Source organism: Lepisma saccharinum, chromosome 8, assembly GCF_977018435.1.
Source record: "Lepisma saccharinum chromosome 8, izLepSacc3.1, whole genome shotgun sequence".
Classification (NCBI taxonomy): Eukaryota; Metazoa; Arthropoda; class Insecta; order Zygentoma; family Lepismatidae; genus Lepisma; species Lepisma saccharinum.
In genome coordinates, this window is record NC_139236.1 from 84,218,214 (window position 1) to 84,240,559 (window position 22,346).

General features: G+C 39.5%; 1 protein-coding gene across 2 annotated transcripts in view; it reads left to right on the top strand.

The window, feature by feature from the left end:
- LOC145991602 (uncharacterized) overlaps positions 1 to 21,951 on the top strand; it is a 72,050-nt gene extending 50,099 nt beyond the window's left edge. Inside the window, exons 1-2 of one of the 2 annotated variants that reach the window (XM_083127663.1) lie at positions 7,816 to 7,936; positions 20,330 to 21,951. In XM_083127663.1, coding sequence (XP_082983789.1) covers positions 20,355 to 21,320 — 966 coding nt within the window. In that variant the 5' untranslated portion in view covers positions 7,816 to 7,936; positions 20,330 to 20,354 and the 3' untranslated portion in view covers positions 21,321 to 21,951. Of the gene's footprint in view, positions 1 to 7,815; positions 7,937 to 20,329 lie in introns of those variants that run through there. The other variant, XM_083127664.1, reaches the window with a different exon arrangement.
- Positions 21,952 to 22,346: the final 395 nt, after the last annotated feature.

Consider the following 22,346-nt stretch of genomic DNA (forward strand, 5'->3'; position numbering starts at 1 on the left):
AAATTGACAAAAAAATAAGTAAAAAATGGCACTATGTGATTAATTACAAGCATTTCTTCTGATGGAAGACCGAAAGGCAAGCTCGGAGGAAAATAGTACACCGTGTCCATAAATATACTGTCATACTTTAAAGTGGTATTACGTCGCTTTGGATAATCGTATTTAAATAAAATTGGTGACATTTGAAAGGAAAAAACTCAAATATTTTTTGTGCATGTCAACAATGGACACCAATATCAACAATGAACGAGTATCGAAACGTCAAGTCATTTTTTCTTTCGAGCGGCCACTGTGAAAGGTCCAGCTTATCTTGACATGCTCACTGAATGCTTATTTCCACAATTGGAAGAAAATGAAGGCAATAAATTTATTTTTCACCTCCTCACAGGCATTTACATGTTCGGAAACATCAGAATGAGCGGCTTGGATTGGACGTGCCGGAAATGATGACAATTGGTCGCCATTGCCTCAAAACCTGCAAGAACTGCAAATTCGCATCACTTCTGCAATCCAGTCCATGTTGGAGCGTGTGTGGCATGAATAGGAATATCGCCTTGATGTCTGCAGGGGCACTCGTGGGGGGAGGGGGGCGGCCACATTCAATGTCTACGAGTTGTAAAATAAAATATTTGAGTTTTTCTTTCAAATGTCACCAATTTCATTTAAATACGGTTATCCAAAGCGACGTAATAGTAATCTGCGAGAAGGGTTAGAAATCACGTAGAGGCTCTCGTGTAGTTTAGCACGTAATAAAAAAAAAATGCAAAATACCCCGACAACGTTTCAGCTACTAGGACCTCATTACCATGAGCCTAATCCTAGTAAGCCACATACACACCTGTTCTTCGTATCGTATATGCTAGTACGTCAGATGACATCATGGGAGAATCACATTTCCCCCAATGATCCCACCACAACAAACGTCGCATATGCTAGAAGAAACAGGATCAGGATATTTTATGCTAAATTTACGGCTGCCTGTATGCAGTTATAGGCTAATCATTAAAAGAGCGCTCTAATATACAATGATTTCTCCTACCATGTACCCTAACATACAATTTAAGATACCATGTAAAATTTCGATTCGTCTATATATACCCAACAAAACTCAGAAACTGTCATACGCGAGAGCTAATATTTTGCAACAACTATAATTACCCAACACTAGCAACAAGAACAAAAAAAATATATCAATTACTTGTATAATATTAATTAGTAACTTTAGATAATATTAATTATTAGTTTTCAGTTGTAATTAATTTTAAAAAACAATTAATAACATGTTAGGTGATGATAACCAAGTGCAAAAAGCATTGTACACACAAACAAAGCACCACTAAGTTCACAAAACCTCTAACAGATGGCAGATAGTTACATGGTTCTAGTTAGGCTGATGATTTTTGGGTTGTTGGATTGGGGTTGAAGAAGACTATTTGTTGTAGTGACCACAGTATTGTTTTTTTTTGTGTTTTCTGTTCTCTTACGAGAATTAATATAGGTTGTCATAGAACCCTCCAATTCATGACTTAGGAAAAATCTGTTTGCGGATTCATCACGTACACCTATACGTGAGAAAAAGTATGAATAGAACCTATGTTCGGAAATCCAAAATGGCGACCGGAAGTGGGGTTATCTTGAAAACGGTAAGACTTAGGAAAAATCTGTTTGGGGATTCATCACGTACGCCTATATGTAAGTAAAATATGAATAGAACCTATGCTCGGAAATCCAAAATGACGACCGGAAGTGGGGTTATCTTGGAAACGGTAAGACTTAGGAAAAATCTGTTTGGTGATTCGTCATGTACACCTATATGTGAGAAAAAGTATGAATAGAACCTATGCTCGGAAATCCAAAATGGCGACCGGAAGTGGGGTTATCTTGGAAACGGTAAGACTTAGGAAAAATCTGTTTGTGGATTCATCACGTACACCTATACGTGAGAAAAAGTATGAATAGAACCTATGTTCGGAAATCGAAAATGGCGACCGGAAGTGAGGTTATCTTGGAAACGGTAAGACTTAGGAAAAATCTGTTTGGTGATTCATCACGTACTCCTATACGTGAGAAAAAGTATGAATAGAACCTATGTTCGGAAATCGAAAATGGCGACCGGAAGTGGGGTTATCTTGGAAACGGTAAGACTTAGGAAAAAACTGTTTGTGGATTCATCACATACACCTATACGTGAGTAAAATATGAATAAAACCTATGTTCGGAAATCGAAAATGGCGACCGGAAGTGAGGTTATCTTGGAAACGGTAAGACTTAGGAAAAATCTGTTTGGTGATTCATCACGTACTCCTATACGTGAGAAAAAGTATGAATAGAACCTATGTTCGGAAATCGAAAATGGCGACCGGAAGTGGGGTTATCTTGGAAACGGTAAGACTTAGGAAAAATCTGTTTGTGGATTCATCACATACACCTATACGTGAGTAAAATATGAATAGAACCTATGTTCGGAAATCGAAAATGGCGACCGGAAGTGGGGTTATCTTGGAAACGGTAAGACTTAGGAAAAATCTGTTTGGTGATTCATCACGTACTCCTATACGTGAGAAAAAGTATGAATAGAACCTATGTTCGGAAATCGAAAATGGCGACCGGAAGTGGGGTTATCTTGGAAACGGTAAGACTTAGGAAAAATCTGTTTGTGGATTCATCACATACACCTATACGTGAGTAAAATATGAATAGAACCTATGTTCGGAAATCGAAAATGGCGACCGGAAGTGGGGTTATCTTGGAAACGGTAAGACTTGGGATCGCCGATCTATTTTCCAGTATGTCGCAACCGCATAGACAACATAGAGTTGGTGGTGACGAACGAGAAAGGAAAGACGTGGTGGATTTCGCAGGTGCCACGACGACGGCCGTCCTGGAGATCGACGTATAATAACTAACCATACACATCATGGAGCAAATCGAAAGTTACGAGTTGCAATCTTTTCCTCCGAACCGTCGCACGTTCGCAAATTTGAACGAAGCGAATCGGGAGATCGAATACGACGTGGACGTAGGCGACGGGTTCGTTCATCCTCACAGAGCGGACCTCTACCTTCAATTCGACGTGGTGAAGAAGGAAAGCGGAGAAGCGTTTCCGCCCAATGCCAATTTGAAACTCGTGGAGAACTTCGTGCCTCACCTGTTCTCGCAGGTGGAGGTGAGGAAACACAACACCGTCATCGACAGAATCGATTATCCAGGCATCACGTCGACGGCAGTTGGAACATTGAAATTATCTAAAACGGACGCGGCGTACTATCAGGCGGGAGGATTCGAAGCGGGGACGAAAATATCGACGAGAAGTCACACGGTGCTCTTTCCCATGCGTCTGCTTCCCGGTTTCTTCTCGGACTACAAGGAGATCATGTGGAAGGGAGGATTGCGCGTCACGTTTCGAAGAGCGGCCAACGACAACGACGCACTGATGCGATACACCAACTTGAACGCCGACGGCACGCCGATAGCCAACACTTTACCCGAAGCGGCGAAATGCGTCATACGGAGCATGGAGTTGAGAATGCCGATCGTGGAATACGAAACCAACTACGCCCTCAAGTACAAAGCGGAGATCTTGAAGAGTCCACAGGTACCGATTCACTTTCACGGTTACCAGTGCGTGCAGAAGATGGCGTCGGGAAGTCACATGGAATTCGACGTGACGACGCAGTTCAACAACATACAGTTCGACATGCCAGATTTCGTCATTGTACTCTTTCAGACCGGACGCGATAACAATCAGGAAAAAGATTCCAGCAAGTTCGACGACTGCAAGATCAAGAACGTTTATCTCAAGAACGGCAGGAACGAAGTGTTCCCGCGCGAGAATTACAACCTCGACATGACCAAAGACGATTACCTAAAACTTTACGAAGCTTACACGGCTTACAAGCGCGTGACCGAGGGAAGCGTGGACATGTACTACGCGCCCAGCGAATTCAAAGCACGCAGGCCGATGTTCGTCATCAATGCCACAAAAAGAAAGCAGGTGGTGGTCAACGATCGCACCAACATCAAGATCGTGTGCGAGTTCCACGACGCGCTGCCTGCCGATACTCTGTGCAGCGTCATCCTGGTCGCAGAGAAGTCTTTCGCGTACGACGTGAAGAACGAGAGGGTGACGGAACAGTTTTAAAAAATAATTCGTAAAAAAAATAATTGCCACATACTAAAAAAAAAAATCAACAAGGTTATATAAAATACAATGTAAGTTAGTTCGGTGCGCAAATTAAAAAAAAAATAATAACTCATGAAACTCTATACAGAGGCGCGCGTGGCTTTGATAGCCATGACCATTTAGAAGTGGTTGTTGGGCACCACGCACCCCCCCATCTCTCTGGCAGGATATATATTTTATTCTCTTTTTTTTTGATGGGGCCTTAACAAAAATAATTTTGATTATCTCACACACACACACACCGCAGAAGATCACACATGAGTTGTTTTTTTTTAAAAAAAAAAAACATCGTAGCAGATTACGCTGAGAGCACACAAGGTCGTAGTAGATTACACTGAGGGACCTTACAGTAGGAGGAGACAGCAGACTTATAGGAAAAAATGTCGTAAGTCATTTCAAAAGTGTGTAGGTCAAAGGACGAGTTAGCATAAGAGCAGGAGGTAAAAAATAGCTTAAAAAGTGATGCCAGAGCTCTTTTTTTTTTTTCTGTCCACTTTTTTCTTCAGGGGGTTGCTAACACTGAACCTCACTTAAGGGCGCAGAACTCTCTCTAAAGTCCACTACACACATCGTTCCCGAGAGAGAGGTTTACAAAGGTCACGATATATAAACACGCTGTGAAACAAACATCATCAGCGCAATAAATGAGAGAAAGTGAGTTTTTTTGTTTTTTTTTGAGATTTTGGTGATCCCCAAATGAGTAAAGTGAGTTTTTGATGTTTTGGTGCTGTTTTCTACGCTGCGAAACATCGTCAGCGCAATAAATGAGGCGCGGAACGTGGAGAGAAAGTGAGTTTTTGATGTATTTTTTATCCTCACTTAATGTCCGTGAAGCAGGCTTATTGTACTACTTTGTAGAGGCTCTCGTGTAGTTTAGCACGTAATAAAAAAGGATAGGTTAAGTTATATCACGTAAGATCGTGGCATTCGTACCAAGTGCGAGGTGGGAAAAAACTAGATGCGGTGAAAATTGCACTGAAAAGTCGTCAAACGCTATAAAATCAACAAAAAAATCGTCAAAATATGCTACCACTGAGGTTAAATCCATAAAAAAAGAGGGCTCGTACCAAGTGCTGCGTTGAAACGCTAAGTATACACTACTATCAAGTATTATTATTCAGCCTGGAAGGAGCGGAATGATCTGAGGATTTTCAACGAAATTTGTATTCGCTTTTTCCTGGGCAGTTATCTACCTGTCGGAATACAGAAATTCAGCGCACCTTTCGCCAACGACTCTTTTCCCTCTTTTAAAACTTGGCCTCCCCGATGGCGCAGTGGTAGCGTCGTCGCCTTGTAATCAAGGGGTCCCGGGTTCGATTCGCGGTGGAGGCAACTAATTGTCCAGTCCCGATTAGCCTTACTGTGCATAAAGTGGACTTAAAACAACAAATCAACCCAATCCAATTATTTTAAAAGTTGAGAAACTTTCAATTTAGATACTCCCGTGGCGGCGTTTGTGGACTCGACAACATTATACTTAAGTTTATGTAACTGCTTCTGATTTCGCAAATATGTTGCAACATTGTAAACAATGTATCTGGCCTGTCCTCTAAGGGACCTTCCAGAGCAGATTGTGGATTTCGTTGGACCCGACATAATTTGATTTTTGCATTTCAAAAATATGCAGCCAAGAGTAAAGAGCAAGAACATTTCAATGCTTTAAAAAATAACACAGGCAAGCGTGTTATCAGATTGCCTTCTCGTAGTGATTGTTGTACGATAAACAAAAGAACCCCCACCCCACTCGGCTTTAAAAAAAAACAGGCCACTGCTCGATGTCGCATTCAGAAGATGAAGTCATTCGCCCAGTAGTTTCTCTTCGTTATAAACCTTAACGCGCGTGCGTAATACTACAGTTTACGATCCGCGGACCGCACACATTTTTAAAGACCGGATTAAATCTAATGAACCACTGATAAACTGATATGAGCCGTCAATCCACGCAATAAAAAACGTTAGTCTTGTTTCTTTAGCTTAATTTTGCTGAGTTGGCACCAGTCGTACTCTCAAGGCCAGACCAGTATGTAGAAGAGTGGTGGAGAGGATGAAGTAATAGGAAGTGCTCCACAGAGATCTGCGCATATCGGGACTTAACTTGTCAGGCTATAGTTTCACAAAGGTTGAGAACCATTTCTCTACTGTTTAGATATTCGCTTTATTCAGGCTGGAACGTCTAGCGTATACAGTTTGAGGACAGTGCATATTATTTCTCAGTTTTCTCATGCAACACATGCGTCTTCCGAGTTTCAATAACTTGCACAAATTTTACAATGCGATTTAGATGTAACAATGGTTCTTGTTACTTTTTTTCGGGTGACTAATAAACGAATGAAGCGGTCCCGGCGCCCACCCAGCGTCGAATAACATGGGTACCTGGGGGAAACCCTGGGGGGTAAAGGCGGTCAGGGGCGTGATGCTGATTACATCACCCCCACTCACGACCGGATCAAGAAAGTGTGGGGGCATTACCCCCACACCGCCTATACGCCTTCTTGGCGTTGTGCTATGCACAGGGGAGCACTTTACTTTTTTTTACTAATAAACTGATTAATGCAAATATATTGATACCATCATGCAAACTGAGCAAAGAAACAAGTGTCATTTGCCGTGTGTCGCGTGCATCTTGTCTCTTCGGTGTGAAACTCTCGTGTCGCGTGTCTCTTCGGTGTGAATTCGTGCAGGGTTAAGACGTAGGGGCGGGGGGGGGACTGCCCCATTTAATCGCCACCACTGTGTGCAGGTAACAGTGGCGTCAGACATTTTGTTTTGTTTAGAGCTTTGTTAAACATCATGTACTTGGAGGGAAGGAAATCGACAGAAAACATGTTTCAAACACGCCAGTCATTGAATTATTTCGCCACCAAACCTAGTAAATACCTCTGTGAGATACAAAAATCCTGTAAAACCTACAAACAAGGTTTAATTTAGGCACATAAACCTAATAAAACTTCGTCAGTTGTTGCATTCTTGAATGAATCGCTGACATAACTTATTTCTTATTTACCTGGGCAAAGGAAGAAATTAGGTTAAAAACCATAAATCCTAGGTCTACCTATTACATTGGCTAAGAGTATGCGGTACGAAAATTTCCGGTCGGGATAGGATTAGGAAGAGACAATTTTATAATCCCGGCGTTCTTGAACGAGAAAATTCGGGAAATTTTCGGGACATACAATTTTCTATAACAAAACGATAAATGTTTATGGAAAAGAAGCAAGGCCAATCCTGTTTCTATTTAAATAGTGGACTCAAGTCTGAAGTTATCAAGAGCGCTAAGGTATTTTCAATTCAGTTTCAATATTATGATTTGTAATAGTAATAAAAGGTGAAGTATGAGTTTCTATGACTGAAGGGAAAGATATGGTACCTTACTCTGTCCCCACTGATATAATTCTGGGGTAGACTCGCATCGTTGGCTACGTAATATGTCGTAAAATGTTTCGCATGACGTCAGTGACCCCGGGTTCTCTCGTCTTCGTTGCTATCCAAAGTACAGCATGATTAGTTCTCCTGAAGAGGAGTGGTTATCTTTTATAGGCATGAGCGCCAACCCCTGGCAACACTGCATAAATTACTTCTTGCATCAGTGTAAATCGTGCAGCGTGACTCAATGTGCAGATACGGAAAGTACACGCGTTATGAATGAAGGGAAAGTGGTGAAGTAGATGCATTTATTGTTAGTTTTGCATCTTTCGAGTCAACAGCTATTGTGTCAGATTTGGATTTTCCACGGTTTGCTGTGAATTTGAGAAGGTAAGAATTGGCCAGGGTTGTTAAAGGTTCAGGGCAGTGATGTGGATCTACGCGTAAACAACGATAGTCTACATTCTACACGTAGACTATTTTATACACGTAGATTACGTAATGTATGTAAATAACATGGCGAAACGTGATAACTTAGAAAAGGGCGCCATGGAATCAGTTGCTGATGTGTAAGGACACCTTTCCATACTCTTTCTTCCAAATTCGAACAATTTCTCACCTAGGAAGAAACCTAATATAGGAAACATTCTAGTGTTTTATGGGGAAAAGACCACTCTTGGCTCACAACTGCCATCTGTTGTTGTTTGCATATTATTTATCTTCATCCATAGTTGATAATAGAAGAGAAGAGAAATTTTGTTGTAAATAGGATTCTTTTCATTTCGTTAGGAACCAATATAGTTGAAAATGTCACTTTCCTTTCATGAAAGCCTTCAAAATGCACTTTAGATTGTCTACGTAGTCTATGTAAACTACAAACCAATGTAATCTACGCGTAGATTACGTGTAGACAACACATGTAGACGTAAACTTATAGTCTACGGCACATCACTGGTCCAGGGTCCCATAAATTCTAATGAGTTCTATTGGGTTCCGCTGCAGTACCGGAACCCTTTTTCTCGCAGAATTTAAATTCGGTACAAGTTGCATATTGTTTCATTGAAAAAAAGGTTCCTGGGCCGTATTGAAATTGATCCGGAAAAATAGGTTCTTGAACCGAATTGAAATAATTTAAACATAAAAAGGTTCTTTACAGTCTAGAACCCATTTACACTTGCTGATTTTCTCTCCCGGACGGAAATTGAATTCATTAACTGTTGGAGTTGCGTTGATTCTTGTAAGAAAACACAATCACAAATGCACACGCTGATTCTTTTGAGACATCTATTTTCTACCTGTAATGCACTAACTACCATGAAGTATCACTGAAAGGCAATTCTAATCACTTTAGACGACGTATGTTCTTAGTAATGTCCAGCTGTGGTTATTGCGATTCGCGCCATGTTGCTTCTCACTCACTAACCGTTTTCTTTGCTTGGCGCCCACGCAAAACAGCTGATACATGGACTCCATACGCCATCTCTTGAGAACAAAAGTAATTTAACCCACATCATCAAAACCAAATAATGAAAACAAGAACACATTCCTATACATATTCCCCCCTCTTGATTGGATAAATTCCAATCAACAGATTTGCTAATTCAATTGTCATTAGGTAAGGGAATCAATTTGTTCACTGGTCTTTTAGTAAAACCAGTTGTTGATCTAATTTTTGCCACACGCACTACACCGTCTTTACCACTACTGCTATTTTCCATGTAAGTGGAGGTGCGTTGTCTTCTTTGACCAGAACCACCATGCCTGGTTGAAGATTTTCTGTTGAAGCCGTCCATTTACGACGCTGTTGTAGTTCGTGGAGATAATCCTTCGACCATCTTTTCCAAAAATGTTGTTGTAATTGCTGAATGTGTTGCCATCTAGAAAGACTGTTTTGGGGCAAGTTAGTTAAATCAGGCTCAGGTATGGACATGAGAGGTGACCCTATAAGAAAGTGACCAGGTGTTAAGTAAAAGGTGTCACTGGGATTATCAGATATTGAGGTCAGGGGTCGGGAATTGAGGCATGCTTCAATTTGCGTTAACAATGTTGCAAGCTCTTCGTATGTCAAAGTAGCATTTCCCACTATCCTCTTAAAGTGATATTTCATAGACTTTACAGCGGCTTCGCACAATCCTGCAAAGTGGGGCGCGTTAGCTGGAATGAAGTGCCAGTTGATTCCATCTTTTATTGCAAAATCTTCAAGTCCACCTTTTAGCTGTTCTGCTTTGAAGAGTTGACTGAGTTCTCTCAGTTCTCTATTAGCTCCAACAAAATTAGTCCCGTTGTCACTGTATATGTTTTGACATTTTCCTCTTCTAGAAACAAATCTGCGTAGAGCAGCGATAAATGCGTCTGACGTTAAGGAAATAACTGCTTCAATATGCACTGCTTTAGTAGCCATGCACACAAATATAGCTACATATCCCTTGGTAGTGATTCTGCTTCTTCTGTTTGTTCTTATGATGCAAGGACCAGCATAATCTACTGCTGTATTTAAAAATGGACGTGATGGTGTGACTCTTGGGCTTGGTAATTGTCCCATGAGTTGATGTGACGCCTTGGCTTGCAACTTAAAACATATTAAGCATTTATGGAAGACAGATCTTACTGTTTGTCTGATATGTGGAATCCAGTATTCCTGCCTTAAAGAGCTTATCAACAATTGAGGCCCTGCATGTAATAAACGACGATGTTCTGATTCAATTATGAGTTGCGTCAGATGATGTTTGGTAGGCAAAATTAATTGATATTTGCTCTCATATGGCAATTCTGAATTTTCGAGTCTTCCACCAACTCGTAACAGCTGTCTGTCATCAATAAATGGATGAAGATCCTTGATAGGACTATTTTTTGATACTTGTTGTCCTTCTTCTAAGTCATGAATTTCTTGTGGAAATGAAATGCGTTGCACAATTAAGATACATTTCATCAGTACTGCACGTAATTCAACATAAGAAAAGTTTCCTGTTCTCTTCGAAACAGGATTCTTAACATTGTAAATGAATCTGTAGCATGTTGCTACTACATGAAGCAATCTCTGTAATGTGGAAAATCTCAGCATGAAATCTGCTTCTGTTCCATGTATCTTGCTAAACATTGATGTAACTATCTTCCTTTGTTCTGTTATGCATTCTTCAAGTTCGCTATTTTCCATAACATGTAATGGCCAAGTATCTTCTTTTAACCACGTAGGTCCATTCCACCAAATTTCCGAATCCTTGAGGGCTCTTGGTTCTACTCCCCTTGTTATCAAATCTGCTGGATTACACTTAGATGTGACATGATGCCATTGGTTAATAACAGAAAGTTCCTGGATCTGTGCAACACGGTTACCTACGAAGGTTTTCCATCGAGTGGGGGACGCTGCTAGCCACCCAAGTACGATTTTTGAATCTGTCCAAAAATATGTACTGTCAATTGGAATTCTCAAAATTGGTGTTGTTTTCTTAACTAGTTTAGCTAATAGAAGAGCACCGCACAATTCTAGTCGTGGCAAAGTAACTTTTTTTATTGGCGCTACTCTTGACTTTGCGCACAGTAATTTAACATTGATTCTTCCTAACTCATCTCTTGATCTAATATAAATGCAACAACCATAAGCTCCTTCTGCTGCGTCGCAGAATCCATGTATCTGAATGTCATTTGTCTTTTCTGTTGTCAGTACAAATCTCTCTATTTGGATGTGAACTATATCTGGTAGTTGTTGATACAAATTCGTCCATTGGTTTCTTAAATCTGAATCTAATTGTTCATCCCACTCCAATTTACAACTCCAAAGTCTCTGCAAAAACATCTTGTATAAAATGACAGTTGGACTGATAAGTCCCAGTGGATCAAATATGGAGCTAACAATTGACACAACTTGTCGTTTGGTTATGTTCGTTAATGGTGAACAAAAATCTCCATCTTTCGCTACTTTGCACGAAATTAAAAATTTGTCTGTTGATGGTTGCCAGATGAGGCCTAATGTGTTTATTTCTGCTTCATTATTGAACTGAAATGGTAAATGAACTTCTCTGTGTTCTTCTGGTACTGCTTGCACCAATTCCTCACAATTGGAGCACCATTTGCGTAAAAAAAAATCCACCTCGTTTCAAGAGTTCATTCAGTTCAGACTGTAAGTTGAGCATAGTTTCAATGTTATCACCTCCTGATGCTACATTGTCACAATAAAAATCAAATCCCTTAATAATATGCTGGATGCATTGGGAAAGTTTTCGTTTTCCTGTCTTGCAAGCATTTGTAATGCTGCAACAGCTTGGTACGGCGATGAGGTTAAGCCATAAGTTACAGTTAATAATTCATAAGTTTGTATTTCTTCGTTTGGTGATTTTCTCCACAATATTCTTTGATATTTAGTGTCATAAGGATGGACTCTAATGTTGCGAAACATCTGGGCTATATCTGCTGTAAAAACTATCTTGTGCGTTCTGAACCTCAGTACAATAGAGTATAGATCTTCTTGGACTGTAGGCCCTGTCATTAGAACATCGTTAAGGGATAGTCCACTGTCTGTTTTCGATGATCCATCAAATACAACTCTCACAGGTGTTGTAGTACTTTCTCTAATAATAGCAAGATGCGGTAGGTAATATGACTCCTTGTTCTCTTCATCAGTAGTTTTAATTTGCTTCATGTGGCCTAATGATTCATAATTGTCCAATGAATTCACAATAGTTCTTTCTGCCTGAGTGTTGGCTGTGTTGTTAATCTTCTTTCCAACTGATGAAATCTTTTGTCTGCTTGTTGAAACGAATTCCCTAATTCAGTATGATTTGGTTTGAATGGTAGCCTAACCATAAATCTACCATCCTTCTGCCTGATGGTTGTTTCTTGAAAATGCCTTTCACAATCCATTTCTTCTTTGCTCTTGGTCTTTGTGAATACTTTCTCTAACTCAAAAAACCTCTGTAATTGTAATTGAAGGCTATCTTCAGTACGTACAAAACATGAAGTAACTGTTGTAGGTGCTTCACATTGTTGAGGCATAGCTCCTGCTAAAATGTATCCTAACTCTGTATCTTGAAGTACAGGATAATTTCCTATTCTTGTTCTTCTATCTGAACGTAGTAGCAAGAAAAATAGTTCAGATCCAATCAACAAATCTATGCTGCCTGGCTGATGAAATGAAGGATCAGCAAACTGAATATCCTTTGGAAGATTCCAAGTACTGCAATCGATTACCTGTGTAGGCAAGTCGCCTGTGATTTTTGGTAACACAAGACACTTCACTGTTGTTGTATAATTAGACGTTCTAGACTGGATTACAACATCTACACAATGTTTAGTTTCAAGACACGAATTGTTTATTCCCTGAACTGGAACAACATAGTTTTCTTTCGTCAGTCGTAGTTTTAGCACTAATGATGTGGTTACAAAATTAGACTGACTCCCACTGTCTAAGAGAACTCTGCAATAATGAAATTGTCCATTGTTGCCCTTTACCTTCACTAAGGCAGTTGACAATAAAACTTGTGAAGTGTGTCTTTCTTTAACTGTACAATATGAAGATTGAGGTGCTTCATCTCTTGCCACATTGTTGCTTTCTTGAGGAGACACCCTGGAATTCAATAGTTGTCTATTGCTTGTATTGTTACTGACACTCGCCGATCTTGGTCTTTCAGGTGTATCCCTGTGCAAGAGAGTATTATGTTTCAAATTACAAATTTTACAATTTCCAGATTTACAAAATTTCACTGAATGTTTTGAAGATAAACAATTAAAACAAAGACCTTTCTTCTTCACAAATTCTTGTTTCTGTTTATAACTTGCCTGTAAGAAAGTCTCACATTGGTACAAAGTATGATTTGCGGAACAGTACATGCACTGAATGTTAGTGGATGTTGCTAAATACGTGTTGCTTTGTTTCATGAATTTACCTTGTTTATCATGTGATTGAAACTGCTTAGCATTGGTGTCACTATGTGTCGGTTTCATGTTTTCTAAAGCTTGACACCTGCGCTCTACAAATGCAAATAATTCTGACAAGGTAGGAAAGTAATCATGCTCTTGTGATAATTCAAATTCCTTACGAGTATTGTGATCCAAATGAGATACAAAATGTTGTGATAAAATGACTTCATCCAAAGGCACCTCAAGTTTAAGAGCCTTTAAAGCATTCAGATTCGAGGTTGCTGTATTTACAAACTGTCTCAATTCATTTGCATCTTCTTTACGCACCGACTTTATGTGTAATAGTTCACTAACGTAATGTGATGCAATAAGCCTGCTATTATCATATCTTTCAGTGAGCAAGTTCCATGCTACTGTATAATTTGCCTCACTGACTTGCAAGTTTTAAATGAGCTTACTGGCTTGTCCCTTTAAAGAGGACCGCAAATAATGAAATTTTTGTATTGCTGGTAATGTATTGTTATCATGGACCAACACTTTAAAATTGTCCTTGAATGGAAGCCAGTTTTCATAATTTCCATCAAAAGAGGGTATGGAAATCTTTGGAAGTCTAAGTTGAGACTGAACTGACGTAACAGAACTAGTACTAACACTGGGCTGATTCATTTGATCATGCCGCATCACTATTGTCTCCATTTGAGACCTAATGCTGTAGTACTTTTCTTCAAATTCTATTCTGTGAACTTCCTCTTCGGTTGCTTCCGATTGAAGTTCCAAACTGGTTTGAACGTCATTGAATTTGTCCCACATCTCTGTCAAGTGACTTAATCTCAATTTAATTTCCTGAACACTCTGTATATTAATGTCAAATGCATCGACGAATGCTTTCATACGGGTCAATTGCCCTTTGTAGCTTCCTCGCACAACTTTTAAACGTTTAATCTCTGCCTCTGTCATGGTGAAAGGATAACTGATAAGGTTTCACAATAATGCAATTAATGAACGTAATGTAATGTAAAGAAAGGAAAAGGAAATGGTACTAAAATGAGCCTCCCTTACCTGCAAACTTCAGCGCTGCCGATGTTGGACACACAATCGTCTCGCCGGTTGGAAACACTGCTGCACTGCTCGCACGAAGAATCAGCTGATTTCCTTCCCCGCCTTCTGAATATGCTTGCTACGCAATAAATTTAGTATCGAGATTCCGGAATGTCCCTTCTGCCACCCGCACGAAACGTTCAGTTCTTGAGACACGAATCCACACAACTGGACCACGCTATGTCAATGCAAAACTAGAACACACCGTTCACCACAAAGTTTACAGTTCACAGTCAGGTAGAGGTAAGACATCCAAGGCTTGGAGGACCATAAAAATGTTGGAGTTGCGTTGATTCTTGTAAGAAAACACAATCACAAATGCACACGCTGATTCTTTTGAGACATCTATTTTCTACCTGTAATGCACTAACTAACATGAAGTATCACTGAAATACAATTCTAATCACTTTAGACGACGTATGTTCTTAGTAATGTCCAGCTGTGGTTATTGCGATTCGCGCCATGTTGCTTCTCACTCACTAACCGTTTTCTTTGCTTGGCGCCCACGCAAAACAGCTGATACATGGACTCCATACGCCATCTCTTGAGAACAAAAGTAATTTAACCCACATCATCAAAACCAAATAATGAAAACAAGAACACATTCCTATACATTAACAATTCCTGGACTTTTAACATCCCCGGGATTGGCGTCCATTTCTGTGCACTGGCATGCCTTTAATTCACATGCAGAAACGAAAGCTTTGGATATTACGGGTCTAGGGTGTTTATTTATTTACACAATGAACAGGGACAAGTCTGCTATTACAGAACGTAAAACCGTTCTGTATTTACATACTTGTCCGCAAATCCGTTCAAATAGATTCACAAGACAGTACCTCCGCTACAGAACATTGGCACTGCTGTCAGTCCCCTTGCCATTGGGTAAAACTATTTTGAACAATTTGTTTGCAGTGAAGAGTGAAAATGCAGACAGCAGATATTATTTTGCTCACAACTTGGTGAAGTATAAATTAACATAACATGAACAGCAGTTATTAAATTTGTTCATCTTGTTTATGAGCCGAAGTCTAAGTAGCGATAAGTACGAGTTTGGAAGTTATTTCAGAAGGGAGCTTCTTTATCTGTACCTTCGCTGCCTCCACTTTAGACAGAAATCTGTGACTTTGAAGTCATTATGCACATTCCTTCCACATCAAAGGCCAACAGCTCCCAAGTTTTGCTGCTTCGGCCGCGGGTGGAATGTATGGCAAGCACCATTAAATATTGTAGGCTACAATTTTCTTGTATGATATAAATATCCCTGTCACCATAAGTGGTATGGAGTGTGTAGTAAGGAAAGATATCATTGTCATCCCCTAGCATCATCTCTAGCTAGGATAATTTTCACGATCATCCAGGGGTGCCCACAGGGAGGATTGTGGCGCAGATTGCGCCATCAAAATTTTGGGGGGATTTTTTCCTTAATGTAATATAAAATTCAACATTTATATATTATTTCCAAAATAAATGTAAAGACGTTTGTTTACATCTGAGGTACACCATTATTTAATCCATTAGATGAAGAAAATGAAGTATTTAGAGGTAGCGATGCCCACAGGTGGGTTTGTGAACTCACGTTATGTCCAAGCAACTTTCTTTTTTTGGGGGGGGGGGACGATTTTTTGTGAGGGAAATTTGATGTGAAAGAGTACAGCATTTGGCACAAGTTGAATTACGGTATTAACTATCCATTGCTGTTACATGAATAGCAAATTCTAGACTGCCAAGGAAATTGTAACGGGTAATATTATTATTAAGGAAGTGGGGATATCCAACTCTTACACATTGGGTCTTAAATCGACACGTGGATTCTGGTGGGGGATTGAGAATTAAACGTTGGGAGGGGGGGCCAATATCCGACTATTGAATATTATTGATAAATCTTAGATTGTCGTGAGAATTTTAGTTAGGGGGCTGAGCATTAAATTTGGGGGGATAACCAACTCTTGTGTATTAATATTACGTCTGAGATTGTAGCGGAAAATGTGGTTTGGAGATTTTTTTCTTTTGTAGGGAGTAATATCTAGGTTGAAGGATTGAATATTAAATTTGAGGCGAGGAGATATGGAGTTCTTAATAAAGTGTAAAATCTTACATTGTCTTTAGGGTTCGAACATTATATTTGAGGACTATATTTAGCGATATGGTATGCGCACGTTTCGGCGCCGAACATGGGAAAAGAGAAGCTGGAAAGAGTAAATATCGAGGGATTCTATGAAAGTATTGAAGTCCCATTAAATTAATATTCTTGCAAGCCTGCAAAGAAATGGATATAAAAATTGTCTTGCTCGCTTCGCTCGCAATGTTGCGTTGCAAAAATGCGTGTCTGGCATTTTCATGAGACGATTGTGAGGGATTATACTGTAGCTGCATTACAAGACATTAGGCACAATATTCTCGATATTTATTAATATAATTTCTTAAAATATAATGTTTATTGACGGTATACTGCTTAATTTAAAGCAGGTGAGTCAGTTTGATGATATGGTTCTAGTAGCAATATTATTCTAGAGCGTGGCTCAATAAGTCACTTAACACCCCCTGTACAGTGGGATCCATGAGTATTACCGTGCAAATTGTCCATGACTATTTTCATTAAGATTTCTCTCACATCCTATGTGTTTTTAAGCGATGGATTTTTGTGTATGCTGGTGCAGAAGTTGTCAACAACTTGTCTTGAAGCTTTTATTTGGTCAAATAAAGTACACGAACTTGGTGATGGACAATTTGCACGGTAATACTCATGGATCCCACTGTACAAGGCCACTGAGGAATGGAACGTGAAAATGGTGAAGACCAATCGTTATCAGTCCAAGGGGGAACCACATTGACGCCACCCGCGCGGTCGGCGGCCATCTTGATGCCCGCCATCTTGAATTCAACTTCAGAATTTTAAATGGGAAGGGGGTGATATGATATATCAAATCAGGCTAGAATTTCACGAGAAATGCAATGGTGAAGGATTTTTCTATGTATCTTTAACCAGTAAAAGTTAGGACTGGATTCTTGTATCGATTTGCTCCTTTTCGAGGTGTTACAAAAATGCCTTAAAATTTGTTTAGCGCATCGGTAATGCATCGAGATCAAAGTGATGTCTAGGAGGAGAAGTTCGCATGCCATTGCACAAGATTTTAATCTGATACATCCATGAAGAGCTGCGCATTATGAATGGTTGTCGCGAACAATTTACAGTGTGACACTTCCATTTAATGAAATGTCCTTCACAGTGACAAGGCTAATGTTTATGTTCATAAGGAAGTTCATAAACAGAATATGCGACCCTTGTCATCTGATAAAATAACTTTCGACAGAAACTGCTTCACAACGTTCCCATAGTGTTCTGGTGTTCCTCCCTATTGAAAAAAACCTCTGTAAAAAGTACCTTCTTCCATAAGCTAGGATGAAAAAAACTGTTTATTTAACACATCCAAGTAGCCCTAAGCATTTAAGGTTCCGTTGATGAAAAATTGACTAACCAATCGAGTTCCACACAGCACGACACACCATTAACTTACCAGCACTAACCATTCAGCTTTGATCTGTCGAAAATGGGTTATCAGATAAAAAGCATCGAATATTCTGTTTATGAACTTCCTTATGAACATAAACATTAGCCTTGTCACTGTGAAGGACTTTTCATTTAATGGAAGCGTCACACTGTAATTGTTCGTGACAACCATTCATAATGCGCAGCTCTTCATGGATGTATCCGATTAAAATCGTGTGCAATGGCATGCCAATTTCTCTCCCTAGACATCAATTTGATCTCGATGCATTACCGATGCGCTAAACAAATTTTAAGGCATTTTTGTAACACCTCGAAAAGGAGCAAATCGATACAAGAATCCAGTCATAACTTTTTACTGGTTAAAGATACGTCGAAAAACCTTCACCATTGCATTTCTCGTGAAATTCTAGCCTGATTTGATATTTCATTTGCTCATTTCCCATTTAAAAATCTGAAGTTGAATTCAAGATGGCGGACATCAAGATTGCCGCCGACCGTTTGGGTGGCGTCAATGTGGTTCCCCCTTGGCCTGGCAAAGATTGGTCATCACCATTTCCACGTTGCGCGCTGCAGTGGCCTTGTACCGAGGGCGTTAAGTGACTTTTTGAGCCACCCTGTATTATTGATTCCCTGTAGGCTAAGCTGCAATAGTTGTACTAACTGTGTACTTCATAGTAACGCCTTGCCCATTACTCGATAAAACAGGAAAATAAATAGTGTCAAATTCGCATTTCTAACTTATTGTTGTAGGGTAAATTTGCACTCAAGATGAAATCCATGTAATTATTGCTATGGATTACTAAAAAAAATGTAGTTACCCCAAGCAGAGGGGGTGAGTTGTTTGAAGGAGGCACCTTATTATATTCTCGTCCCGGCCTTAGGAATTTCTAGCTAGGGTTCTGTAATTCTCGATTTTAAGTTGTATAAGACTTTGTGTTAAATACCCAAATGGTGGGTTATTGAAATCTTGTTCTCCAACCACAAACACTGTTTAAATTCATATTTATATAATTATGACACTTGAGATTACTATCTTTCCGTTATTTCGAAAATTTGAACCATTAACAAATATGAACAGTTTAACAGGCTATTGTATTAAAATAAAATGAATTATTACGTATTCACCAAAATATTTTGAGGGGTAATGCATCCACGGTCTAGCTGGGGGATGGAAACTTCTGTTTAAGGGCAGATCAAGTATCGTGTTCAATAATGCTTAAAAAAACGTTATTTTCAGTAGACACACTATCGTAATTAAATACTTCATGTCGATTACCACATGATTTGGGGGGACGCATGACGCGTGTCAGTAGGTGCGAGTCAGTGTTGGAACGAGATGGCACTTTCACGAGACGAGACGGGACAGACCAGCGTCTCGTCTTGTCTTTGGGGCATGGAAATGAGACAGGTTGGGTGATACTTAAATTGTGATGGTTGGTGGTGGTGATTATGTGGGGGAGAAGGGTTGTGTTCTCCTGCACCACGACTTCGAACACTGCTTATCGTCGCAATTAGTCAAAAGTAGCAAGATAAGAGCAATACTAAATTAACCATGCGTTCTCATCCTTGCGATTAGATAAATTGTCAGGAAAGCAACGTAAGTTGGATAAATTCATAAATTTGCAGAATATATATTAACGGAAGAAAACTGTCGTTTACAGCACGAAATTTAAATACTGCACGTGGCATGGATGTTTGTGAGTGTCCATTCATCAATTTCATCATGTCACCACTCATCCCCATCTTCGCAAATTAGCCAAAAGTGCCACATGAAGCGAAGTTAAATAAAGCAAATCAATCAGTCAGTCATTCAGTCAATCAATCAATCGGAACTTTTTATGTCACAAACAAAAAAAAATTGTGGCAACTTGCACACACACACACATACTAAAATGTTTAATTTCTCGTCTGCTTATCCTGGGTGAAAATCGAACGATAAGCACAGCCAAAATGTCGTCACTGTCAATCAGGTTGAAAAGAAAACGAACACAAACTGTAAATATCCACTATTAGAAACTATGATGTGTGTTCTGGAAAATATTCAGAGCTTTTATGAATTTGCGCGTGTGATGACTCAGATGTTCGATAGATGGCAGGTCAAGTGTGTAAAGAGTCTTCTCGGCAGTCCGCATTCTTAGCCTTATAAACCAGGCACAAGATAGAAACCCAGTCTCTGAATAGGATAGTGACGTTGACTCTTTGAAGTTCAGAATCTTCTCCAGAACTCACCTCGTCGATAACCAGAGAGCACTTCGCCAGCATTTTTTGAAAAGAAAGCTTCATTATTTACAAACTCAAATGTCGTCATTTTTCTCTTGCAGGTCAGTCTGAAGGACAGCGAACACAATGCTAGCACAAATCTTGTTGCTGTCTATGGTGCTAGCCTCTGGAAAGGACTTTATCTGCTCTTCACCATGCTTTTGCTTTGACAAGAGGTTGGAGAAGATTGCAAGGTGCAGAGACTTGGATTTTGACCACATCGTTCCAGCTGATTTGCCACCGGAGACAACTTCCATAATCCTAGCTAATGTTCTGGCAGATCAACTCCCATGCCACTTGTTCAGAGACCTTGGTCTGTACTTACTGACTCACATCAATGCCTCCCACAATTTGCTGGAAACTGTGTGTAAGGATACATTTAATGGGCTTCCAAATCTCAGAAAAGTAGACCTTTCTTGGAACCGCCTTAGCCATTTGGACCCAAACACGTTTTCAGATAACCCATACCTGAGCTCTCTGGATCTTCGCAACAACCAGCTGTCAAAATTATCTCAAAATTCTCCATTCCTAGTCGAAGTTCACAATCTCGAGAAGCTCTACTTGGGAGGAAACAAACTGGAAAATCTTCCTCGCAAAGCATTTGCTGGAATGGTTAAACTAAGGCGTCTTGATCTGGGAGCAAACCACTTGAAGATAGTTGATTTGGTTGTCCTGACAAAACAGCTACCTGCTTTACGCCTTTTGGAATTGTACAGTAACCCTCTTGATTGTTCTTCAGTGGAATTCTGTCTACTTGACAACCAACATTCTTGTGATAATCTCGTGGAAGGCCTGAAAGTCATTACCGACAACTGTATACCATTTGCAGAAAGGGGCTCATCCGCCATCAGACCAATTCCCACAGCATCCATTGTAACTACTAACTCCACAATAGCTGACAAATCAAGTATCACCGCATCAAATTCCGAGTACCTTATTATTATCATCATTGCAATTTCTTCCTTGGTTGTACTGTTGGGTGTGATTCCGTACGCGTGTTATAAAATATATAAGAGGCGCACAAATTCACGTGAATTATGGTGCAGATATTGATAGTGTGAGTGGCGTATGCAAGTGAGGGGTTACGGGGTTTAACTCCCTCCTTGAACTTTTGAAATGTGTGCTGTGAAAAAATTAAAATGGCCAATTTATCACAGTGAAAGATCTGTGACAATACTACTACTATTACTACTAATAATAATAATATTAATTTGAATTATTATTCCCATGCAGCACCGAGAAAAATACACCATTCCAAAGACATTCGTCTTTCATAATGAATGTCTTGACAATAAACAGGAATTATTGAAAATAAAATGTGAGGGCAACTATGATTTAAAGGAGAAAAAAGGTTGTTTTGAATCTCAGCTGCAACAATCTTCAATAAACATGTTTTCTTTATTTCTGTGAACAATGAGAATTAACTAAAGAAAATTCTTGGTTTGGCCGACAAGAATACATAGTCACCAGCCAGCCTTCCCATTGTTTACCGCAGCACATTTGAATTTCTGATTTTGAACGACAATAAGCTTAACTATTGTAAAATGTTTTGTAGGTAAGAACAGCGAGACAATCCAGATGTGAATTATCATGTATGAGAGCGGTATTTGCGCGTTTCATATAAATCTTTAGTGTTGTTTGGGATCCGTCCATATACTACTGGGTGATTTTTTTAACCTGAATCATTTCAATATCTTGAAAAAAAATCATCCTACAAAAAAATGTTCCAAATAAGAAGTTGATAGTTTGGAGGGGAAAGTTTAGTGGTGCAACAAAAGAACACCCCCTCCCCCTCTTGTAGGTGGGGCGGGGGGCAACTTTGAAATTTCAAATAGATACCCCTATTTTTTATTACAGATTCGGATTTTATGGGACAAAAAACATAAGTTTTGTCTGAAACATTTTTTTCGATTCGTGATAGATGACGCTATAATCGACAAATTTTCATTTCTTGAATGTTTACACTTTAAAACCAATGTATTTCATTTCGCAATTCATTTAAATTAAAAAAATAAAACATTTTTGTTCCAGGACTTCGAAATTGTTGTAAAACAAATAAATTTATTTTGAAAATACAAA